The sequence below is a fragment of the Ambystoma mexicanum genome, chromosome 11, assembly GCF_040938575.1.
Source record: "Ambystoma mexicanum isolate Mex_15411 chromosome 11, UKY_AmexF1_1, whole genome shotgun sequence".
Taxonomy (NCBI): domain Eukaryota; kingdom Metazoa; phylum Chordata; class Amphibia; order Caudata; family Ambystomatidae; genus Ambystoma; species Ambystoma mexicanum.
The window spans coordinates 941,455,476-941,466,709 of NC_090934.1; the positions used below are offsets into that span (position 1 = coordinate 941,455,476).

The window sequence follows — 11,234 nt, forward strand, 5'->3', positions numbered from 1 at the left end:
GCAGCATTTGATCGGGCAGGAAGATTCTGGAGATCCCTATGGGGTCGGCCATCTTTATGCACCAGCGTAATGCACGCAGACCCTATATGGATCCATTGTAAATGCTGCTTAATATGCGAGCATGCCAGGCAGCGTTAACTCACTTTGCAATGGGAAGATCAAAAGAGAAGGCAATAGGCGGTGTTCACACGTAAATGCCGCCTTTTGCCCGCCAGCAGGGACCTGTGCACCACAAAGTGCATGCATACAGGTCGGGGGCCTCTGAATTGATCAAGAACTCGAAAATGAGCCCCATATAGTTTTTCTTGCACCCATGTCGACACATCTCGCCACCCTGGCAGTATTTACCACTGGCACAGTAGAGTTTCCTGCCAGACAGTAGCTACCAATGTCTCTGAGGCAAGAAGAGTACAAACCTCCTTCGTTTATTACTGCCTCTGCTGGGGAAAACTCCTCAGGTGGATAAAGTTGGTCCTGGGTTCTTGCAGCTAAGCGCTGTGGTGCTCATCTTCGAGTCCCACGTAATTAGGCAGTGGGTACCTGTTGCATGTGCCCTTTTCCATACACAGGTTCCTGCCGTCGAATTTTCCTTATTTGCACGTCAGAGTGCAAGAGGGGAGGGCAAAAAGGCAACAAATGTGCTTCTAAGCTACCCTTTTCAATACACTGTTCAAATTAAGTGAACACTGCCTGACATTACGCATGGCAGGCCTCGTTTACAATGAATTCCTATGGAGTCTGCCTGCTTTTTAAAAAGTGGGCAGACTCCAGAGGATTGCATAGCATCTGTGCCGGCATGAAAATACATGCCAGCGCAAATGCTGCAGTATTTCTATGGCAGAGGGGATTGGTCGAATCGTAAATTATGATCTGCCCGTCCTCTCCGCCCATACAAATTAATGAAAACGAGCCTTGAGGGGAATCAAGTGCGTAAAAGCCGTACTCAATGCGTTTAGATTAAAAGGAGCTCTTATACCGCACACAACTTATTTTATTTTCTTATTTTCAGTGGTAATAACCACTGGCTTATGGCAGTATTGTTTTGCATTTGTACATCAGAGTGAAAAAGGAGCTGTAAAGTGGAGACGTACTCAACTTTACATGGCAGGCAGCGTGTACAATACAAATAAACGCTGCTTGACATGCTTGCATGCCATACAGCATTTATTTGTAATTGTGAACACTGCTTACTATGCACATGGCAAACAGCACTCACAATTAAAAGTAAACGCTGCCTGGAATGCAAGGATGTCGGGCAGCATTTCCTCGCTTTGCACTCTGTGCAAATGATGAACATTTGGCAGCTGGGAGCCACCTACGTGTATGTCAACATGTAACAGCTCCCAATGCAAAATTACGAAATTGAGGAAAATGAGCTGCATAGTGTGGGTGGGTGCGTTTTTGCCTGTGTCTGCTTGTATTTAAGTTCTTTCATTTTTTTCATTTTACATTTTTTCATTTTTCATGTTAAAATCTGAAAATGTGCAAACTTGACAAGTCAAATGAGAATTCTGTTTTGTTGCTAAGAGTAATAGAGACAAATTAGTAAAATGAGAGTTGAAACTAATTTCTTTTGCATAGAGGGGTATTAATATCCCCAGGGTTAACCTTTCCATCTTGTCCTAGGCTCTCTAAGAGCTGCTTGAACTTTGACCCCGCCTGCCCCGAGGAGATCGGAACACTGAAGGTCACCGGAGTTTATTATCTTGGAAACAAGTTGAATTTCACCTTCGGGCCAGAGAAGATTACAGTCGAACTGACGTCGGTCTGTCGAGCTCAGAGTCCTGCCCTAGAGGCTGTCCTGACAGCATCGCGACAGCGCTTTCCGCTGGCCAAAGGTAGGTCCACCAGGTTTCCCACTTGCACGGTGTACTTCTCAGTGGTGGCTAGGAAATCTAAACGTGTGTGTGTGTGTGGGGGGGGGGCGGTTTAACAAGCATTGGCCAAGCCAGTGACCTTTTCAGCCGTCACATCTCAAGTGTAACCTCAGATCACTCAATAATGCCATCATGTGCCTGGTATAGTCACCATGTGCTAAGCTAATACATCTGTGCAGGTGCTGTGACACTATTCTAATTGTGTGCTTGAAGGCCCTTGTAATCGTAAGCCTATTATAGTCACTATATATTTAGGGTGCAGCCGCACATGTCCAGGCAAAGCCAGGATGTAGTAAATACTCCCAGAAATATCCTAATAATCCATCATAAGCTTGTTATAGTCACTGCATGTTGATGCTCTGAAACTACTGCGGTGGCGTTTTGGCGCACTATAAAAGCATATTAGCATAATTTATGTAAGGTATCGCCTCACATGTTCATTCAGGTGATGTCAACATATATAAAGCAAATCTTTGCTACTTGCTGGAAATAGCGATAAAAGGGCTGCCGAGTTGAACTGTTCTATTTGAAAGCGCTGGTGTAAACTCGGGTGCCCCGGCTGCTTTAAGAGCTGAGAACACGCCCCATCCATCCGCTGGGACATAACTCAACTCGCTAGTACCCTTGCAGCATTAAGCCCCCTGAGGAGTAACGGGCACGGCACAGCTGTTTGGATGGACGCGGGACATCAGACTCGACCCAACACTCTTGTTGCCAGTAAAACCTGCACAAAGCCTCCTTTCAATTTTGTTGGAATATTCCCAAACACCAAGTCGAGGATTTTTTTGATTGTTGGAGGAGCTTGAACGGGTGAATACTAATTACATCTGCTACTGTCTGATGACCTGTTTAGCCTCCAAGACTATTTCCGTGAGGTTTGATACAGGGCAGGGGGGGAGAGATGGACTCTGGCTGCTCCTCGAGCTGTTGGGCGTTACCCGCCCTGTTCATTAATACGGTTGTAGAGCTAAAAAGTTGTGCTCTTGAAGCAGTAGGAGTTGCGCCCTGTTTCCAGAGTTTCTGCACACTACAAACCAAAAACAGCGTTTAGTTTAGTGTATTTATAGAGCACACCGAGCCCTTGGGCAACTGGGCGCTATGCTTACATGTTACAAATACAGACAGTTATAGGGTACACTCAAATTAAGGAATACACAATAAAGGAGCAGGAACTATACAATAATGTATAGTGTTCAATTGTTAGGTATTTTCGCATTTTTGAACAGCTGAAGAGTTTAAACAGTTGAGTAGCTGTTGTAAACTTGCTGAAATCAGACAAACGAGTGTAGCGTGCCTGCTCAAAGCTAATGCTTGCCACAATATATACTCTTAAATCTAACATGCCTGCAAGCGCAATATCCATTAGGAGTAGCACTCGCCCCAGCCCGCACTTTGTGAGGTGGATTTCGAAAAAAGCAATAACATTAACGGCAGCTAACCCAAAGAACATGGCGGCAGCCGATATACGTGGGTTTTGTGTTCCTTGCAGTGCAGTTAATCTTAACTCGGAGTCGCCGTCCCTGGTCACACCAACAACAAATTTGATGCCCCCTGACTCGACAATAGAACTGAGCAGAGGCGTGAAACTACTTGAGTCGGGGAGCAGAATAGTGTATAGCAAACTGCTGAATGTTACTGGAGGCGATGCATTTGGGCACAGTACCACCCAAGATTTGAGAGATGAAATGGGCATAGTGAGCCTGAACACAATTCCGGCTCAAAGAGACAGAGCAGGTAAACGAAGTAGGACAAATGGATCTACCATTTCACTAAATCAGAACGACTCACTGAATAACAGTGAAACGTCTTCGACACCAATGGGCATCCTGCAGCCCTCTATTATAGATTTGGTTCATCCGTTGAGTGCAGATATTTCAATACATGCAAACTTATCAGCAGATGTGCATATGCAGAATTTATCACGCTCTCCGTCCATCAAAGGAGGGAACGAAACATCAACCTTTTTTTGAAATTACTTTAACGGCAATCAACATGGCAATAACCAGTTTGGGACACTTATTTGAACCCTTGGATCAAAAAATAACATTCCAATCTGCCCAAATTCAACAAATTACTGACTGGATTGCCAGAAAAGAAAGCTCAAGACCGCTAAAAGACTGACTTCGGAAAAAACTGTCCAAATTGAAATAAGCACTCAACAGACGCTACTCTGATGACTGTAGATAACACAATGGCCTTCACTGTACTACCAATCTTTGATGCCCTGATTCGGCCAATCACTGACCAAAACTCTCATTTAACTATCATGGAAGGGGCCAAAGAAATATCTTCACTGATGTTATCAAAAGGAGATGTATACCAAATTCCTGGCGCAAAACTGTGGTAATCCCAATTTACAAAAGCGGAGATTGGTCTGTAGCTGAAAACTACAGACCCATATCACTGTTTGATATAGCGGGTAAAATCTTTGCACGGTTTGTGTTGCAGGACTTTAATTTATGGACCCTTAAGTGTCATAAGAGTGACCCTCATCAGACTGGGTTTGTGGTAGGGATGGGAACAGTTGTCAACCTAACAACGTTGTATGCTATTAAGCAACTGTGCCACGTAGTGAAACAGCCTTTATATCTTGCATACATTGATTTTCACTCAGCATTTGACTCTGTTTCGCGGCAGCTACTTATCAACAAACTACAAAAAGAAGAATGCCCACCTACTATTACATATATTGTAAGCGAACTTCATAGTAAGAACTTGCTACAAATCAGACTAAACATGGAGGGGATGCTCACAACCCAATTACAAACTACGAGAGGGCTGAGGCAGGGGTGTGTACTTGCATCAGCCCTCTTTAATTTCTTTCTATCTCATATGCCTGATGCATTTGAGAACGTCAACGCAGATGCTCCAAAATTGGTACAGGAGAAAGTGTTGGCTCTTTCATATGCCGATGATTTGGTTTTAATCAAAACAACTCCAATGGGCCTTCATAACTTATTACAAGCCTTGTCAGTGTATATAGCCACCAACCAGCTCACAGTAAACATCAAAAAATCTAAAATTATGATCTGCAATGCCCCGGAGTCAAGAAGGAACAGACTGAGGTGGAAATTGCAAGATTTTGAGTTGGCAGTAGTAGAACAATACACATATCTAGGTATGTGCATTGATAGTCAACAACTCAACAGAGTGCACTTACAACTATTGGAAGTGAGATTGACAATAGCTATTTCTCAGCCTATAATGCTTCTGCGTAAGCATGGTACCGTTTAGGAAGTGCATCCTAGCTAAGAGCTGTAACACTTTACTCCTGTCTCTTTCTGGATACATGCTTACATCAAGTCATGATTTTGTTGTCAAGTGGAGAAACGCAATTGTGAACATAAAGGCAACCGCTGACCTTACTCTGGATGTCCTCTAAGAAAACCCTGACCGAGCAAAAAGAAAGATGTATTTGCATGATTGGATCAATATATGGGACCAATGCTGCTTATATAAAGATTTTAGAGATAATCCACATACAGGAAAAAAGCTTGGGATATGGGAATCATATTTGATCAGGCATCCATCTGCAACTGTTAGGTCGGCTTTTTACGTTTCAGATATGAACTTTGGCCGACAAGAGCAGTCATGGCGAAACAGAAAACTATTAGCCGATCTTTAGATTCCTGCCGGTTTTGTGGAAATATTAATCAAAAAGAAACCTTATGACATATCATGCTAGATATCTTAGCGTTATGCAGCAACAGAGAATTATAATTGCATAAACATTATATGCCCTTTTACACGCTCAGTGATGATAATCGATGGAATCTGTTTCTTTCCACGAAACGTATATCAATTGCGTTGAAATTATGAATTTTCTTGAAGCTGTATTCGCACAAAGAACAAAGGAAAACTATGAAATGTAATTTGTGGTGAATTGAGTCATAGATGGATAGACTGAATTCAATTGAAGAGATTTGGTCGAGGTGTTTCTTTTTTTGTTTATGAGAGTTTGTGTATAAGTGAATTGTAATTTTAAATCAAATGTTAAAAACTGGTTATGTTCTAACAATTGTAAAAATGTGCTTAGATTTGAATTGTTTAAAACTTTTTTGTATAAAGTGATATTGTAAAAGTTGAGTAATCAGCTAAAACAATAAAAAAATAAAGCAAATCATCAAATATCCCAACAATCCTATCAGAAACATGCTACAGTCATTATATGTGGGGCACAGCCCCACGTGGGCCGGTACTGTCAGCATATGCAAGTGCACCTCAAACGCTTCAATAATCCTGTCAAAAGCATTGTGTAGTCGCCATATGTCCAAATAGGAGACCAAAGGCCAAACAGAAACCTCAGATCTGGCTGAGCGCCTCTACTTGTAATTCCAGTGACCAAATCTACTCTTATAGGGAGCTCCTCCTTCTCAGTACAAGCACCCACAATTTGGAACTCTATCCCAGTAACCACCCGCCGCATATAGGACCACCTCACCTTCAGGAAAGCACTCAAAACCGGGCTCTTCCCCTCTGCACCCTTGCATACAGAATCCGTGCCGCTTTGGCCAACACAACATCAACCCCCTCACCAGCCTTATGCACCCTTTAAATTCGCAGTGCCCCACTCCTCCCTCTTATCACAGCCCACACTCTCCTATCCATCAGTCTTCCTTCCTGCACCCTTGCATACCTAATCTGAGCCACTAGACCAGAGCGAAAACACAACTCATCAGCCCATCCACCCTACAACCTCTCTGCACCCCATTCCCTGCCTCTCACATAACCTACACAATCCATCCATCAGCCGTCCTACCTACTCACTTCAGACTGGGTCATCTGACAAGAGCCAGCAAATGGAATTGAATGGAATCGGGCCTACCCAGCATAACTCCCTCTAGCCCTTACCGGAGCCCACCTGTTAGCTGAATATAAACGGCTCTAGGCTTTCATAACTCAAGCTGTTTTAGCACCTCTTGGGAATCTATTGTCCCGGTATTTTATAAAGTAGGCTCTCCTAAACATAAGCTTCTCTTTCCCCTGATGGACCCTCCGGACCTTGCGGCATTCCACGACTTGTCACTCCCTAATATACACCAGAAGGCAATCAGCCTCTCCTTCAGGTTCCCGTTCCTTACCAAGCAATATGTACTAGGCAGTCAAAACGCTCCCATGTGGGGAATCGCACACTGAGGGGTCTCACATATGTAGATGATCAAGGGGTAGCAACTTGAAGATCGTTTCCCTAAGACACATTTTACCAAAATATACCATGGATAACTTCAACCTATGTAACTGGCATATATGGGGGTAGAAATGTGTATGTATCCTCCTGAGGCTACCGGGATCAGGTGCAGAAATGTGCCAACATATTTAAAATTGGGATGGGCCTATTCATTGGGTCTTACATTGAACCATATTATAGTGTAGGCAAAAATATACATCTCTAACACAACATCTGTCCTAACAAATTCTTCTCCTGCACATTTTGAACAACATCCCTTACTTCGTCCCCTCTTTTTCATTAAAATGAAAAGAGTAGAGACAGAGAGAGTTTAGATTGCCTGGGAGTTCGTTTTTAATACAGTTAAGTCCATCTGTACTAAATGGGATCAACCAGATAGGAGTCCCCCTTTTAAATCTAGGCTTTTTTCTAATTCTGTTCTCGTTTAGTCTTCCTATGCATTTTAGTCCCTGCTCTCCCTTTGAATCTAGGGGATACATAGCACTGCTCTTTGTACATAGATGGAGCCCAGGATGTAAACATTGTTGTTTGTCCAGCTAACCCATTTCTCCCCTCGCACACCCCACCTTTGTAATTCAGCGGAAAGCACCGGCTCATTCCACACACCCTACACTCATATATAACACAAACACTATTGCAAGACACCTCTGCATAAAAATTAAGCTACCTTTAACAACAAAAATTTGAACTGTAGCTTCCCACATAATTCTCTATCTCCTTAAACACAATCCGTCCTGTTTAGCTCATAGTTTACCTCTGCTGTGCCCATCCACACACCATTTAGACATTGGTGACAAACACGGTCTTGGCCACCCTCACATAACTTTAATGGCTGAAATGCACACACGCATAATAGCACCTCCCAAATTTGGGACTCTGGTCCCTCTGAGGGCGTTCAACCAACAAGCTCATTGGGACCATAATTATGGTGACTGGCGCTATACAAATGACAAAATGAATGAATGAACATGTCATAGGAAAAGGATATTGTTTTAGCAAAGGCTTCTCTGGGATGTGCACATACATGCAACTAGTAGAAAAAGACTGCAACCAAGAACGTTTATCCTCAGGATGTCACTTTATAATGCGGTGCATCAGTTCTAAATAGATCAATACATAGGAGCTAATTTCGGAGCGAAGTGTTACGTGAATGAAAGGTTACACCGTGCATTCACATCACGCCCCATTTGGCTGTATTTGTATGGCGGAGGAGCGGGTCATAACTTACAATTCCGCCACCCCTTCCTCTCTACCATACAAATACTACAGCATTTGCACCAGCAAGGATTTGTTATGCCGGCACAAATGCTATGGATTCCTATGGAGTCTGCCTGCTTTTTACGCCATCTAAAAGAAAAGGCAGATGCCATAGGAATCCAATGTAAACGTTGCCTGCTAGGCAGCGTTTACTTCATTTGCATGGCAAGGTTCAAAAGGACGGCACATACAGGTGTTTACACTGCCTTTTTCCACTCCCCTTTTGCAGTCGGCTGTGCAAATGAGTGAAATTCGGTGGCAGGGTCCTGTTATGCAAAAGGTCAAACGTTCCCCGCCACCGAATTGCAGGAGAATAAGAAAATGAGCTCCATAATGTTCTGGGGTAAGCAAAGGCAAGGACGGCCATTTAAAAGAAATGATAATCATTTGTCGTGTCGGAGATGGTGTTTACAGCTCTGTTGTATGGCACATGATTACAAATTCACATGGATTTACATCACAGAATAGTTTTTTTCATACACTTTTAAAATAGGCTTTTAAGAAAAAATTATTCAGCCTTTGGTAATAGCACACAACACATTGTGCTGCGAGTACACTGGCTTTTGGAAGACCGGAAGTAAGGCTGCTACACTATGTAAGTACTGCATAGTTTGCGCCCCTCCAGCCCCTGGGCTAGTTCTCTATGCAGGAATTGAGCAGTATGGGGGAGAGGGGGCTTGGAGCCCCCTGTCTATTGATTTTGCTATGCAACACATTTTGCAGCAAACCTCTAGTTGATATGTCGCATATGTTTCTTTTCTTTCAGGGAAGCCCATTTCATTTGCCAATGGAGCCGGACGCATTCAGAGAACGAGTTCCTGTTGGCCATTTTGAGACTGCACCAAACTTGCACGCAGTCAGAAACGCACTACGAATGGTCCTAATTCAGAGAAAAGCCGAGCGAGGCCAGAGCTCAGACATCATAAGTAAAGGCATGAAACTGGGCTACGGACACCCCAGTTCACATGGCTGTGCCATTTGGAGTTTAGCAAAGACAACATGGACCACTCTACAGTACTGACCAAGGGCTTTTCTTTTCCATTGTCTATCCGTTTTATAAATCACACATCTTTGCATTGTGCAACATTTAGCAAGCACACCAGTCACATATTTACAATGCACTGCACAGAAATATGTATTCTGGGAAAAGAATGGATCAGTGAGTATTGGACATATCTGCTGCGTGACGTATAGTAAGGCTGCAGGCCTTCCTTTTCCTGACTGTGGGGTCTCATTGCACTTTCTAATAGTCTTACCTTCCCCCAAATTCCCTTCCTTGTTCTTTGTATTTTCTATATGCTGCACGTGAAATGCCGGACTGCACCAAACCTGCTGGTTGCAGAGTCCCGAGTCTGCAGTGTCCTTTCTGGGTAATGTGGCACACAGGAGAGATGGAGAGAGAGATCCCAGAGTAGGAATCAATTCAGGGAAACCACTCTAAGCAGATGCAGAACCACAAAGGCAGTCTCCTGGTCCACTAGGTCCCACGGCAGGATGGAGACGCCTGCAGCAGGAGAGAAGAAATCCAAGACATTCTGTAGGGGAACACTCTGTACCCTCCTCGGCCCTCCCCAAATAAGGTGCCTGACCCACAAGCAGGTATAGATAGGATGTCTTTGTTCTAGGTGCTACAACAGTGATCAAATGTGGATTCTGTTAGAAACCGATATTTCTGCAAATCTTTCCGATGCATCCAGTTGCCCATCAAGGGCATGCATGCCATGGGCATTGTGCCAAATGTCTGGAGTGTGAATCCATGGAGATGGAGAGCTGTCTTCGTGACTTGATTTGATCTCTGGGGACTTTCAGGAAGGGCATGACTAAATAAAAGGAAATAGGCTGTAGCGACATCAATGTCAAGCTTGTAGCAATTATTTTTGGAAGACTGGTGGATGACTGAATGACGTATGTGTTGCAGCAAATCAGTACATTTAATCACGATCAGATAATTATTTGGTTGATTCATGAATCGATTCTCGATGAAAAATACAAAGCTGAAGTCCTATAAGACATTATTCAATCCATAAATCCTGTACACCTTCTAAATGCAACCTTCATAAAGATAATTGCCCATGATGCCAGGGGCCACTCACAGATCGTATAAATCCACCACATGCCACAATATCCAGGACCTTCGGCTCTCGTTCATCTGAAAAATTGTTGTAATGTTAGATCACCACTTCAATTGCTCCACTTTGGGTCTTCTAGAAAAGTAGAATACATAGGATGTAAACCAGGAGTTGACTTTGCAGCAAAGGATTTCCTTCAGAGGAAAGCACCTTTGAAGACCTAAGTTCTTCATGAATATTCAATGTGCGCTGTTGAACCATGACCAATTAAATATAGGCTTCAGTGAAATGCTGCTGCTACGAAGGCATTATCACCATTGATTTTTTTTCTCTGTGTATGTATCTTGTGAATTGACACAAATCATTTTCAAAGGTAATATCTTTGCTTTTGTTAATCTTGATGCTTGTTCCTGAATGTATAAACTGAAAAATAAAGAATAAAGTAAAAAGAGAATGTTTACTCAATGTACTCATGTCACCTAAACTGGGCATTCAATTTTCTGAACACACACACGCTCACACGAGTGCCCTTGAATACACATTTACTCACAGCTAGGAATATCTACCCAACCCCCTTGCAGCCAGTGTACAGTCTCTGGGCTACGTTTCCTGGACTGCTTCCTAAAGAGATCCTCCAGGAAACGCAGCCCAAAGAAGGCCGCATTGGAACAGGCTTTGCATGCAGCAGGTCTGGAAGAAGGGAGTTGCGTCTGCCATCAGGGAAGTATGTAAGTGTTTGGAGGGGTTGTGGGTTGGGGTGGAAGGGCAGTTGGGGCTTCAAGGAGGAGGGAGCCATGTTTGTTTTGGGCAGTGTGGGTGGAAAATGGGGGCATGGTGACCAGG

The 11,234-nt window shown here is 43.5% G+C and overlaps 1 protein-coding gene across 3 annotated transcripts in view; it reads left to right on the forward strand.

Moving 5' to 3' along the window:
* PGGHG (protein-glucosylgalactosylhydroxylysine glucosidase) overlaps window positions 1-10,845 on the forward strand; it is a 394,441-nt gene extending 383,596 nt beyond the window's left edge. For 2 of the 3 annotated variants that reach the window (XM_069624088.1, XM_069624090.1), the window contains exons 13-14: window positions 1,627-1,838; window positions 9,089-9,296. In XM_069624088.1, the coding sequence (XP_069480189.1) occupies window positions 1,627-1,838; window positions 9,089-9,156 (280 nt within the window). In that variant the 3' untranslated portion in view covers window positions 9,157-9,296. Of the gene's footprint in view, window positions 1-1,626; window positions 1,839-9,088 lie in introns of all 3 variants that reach the window. The other variant, XM_069624089.1, reaches the window with a different exon arrangement.
* The last annotated feature ends 389 nt before the right edge of the window (window positions 10,846-11,234 follow it).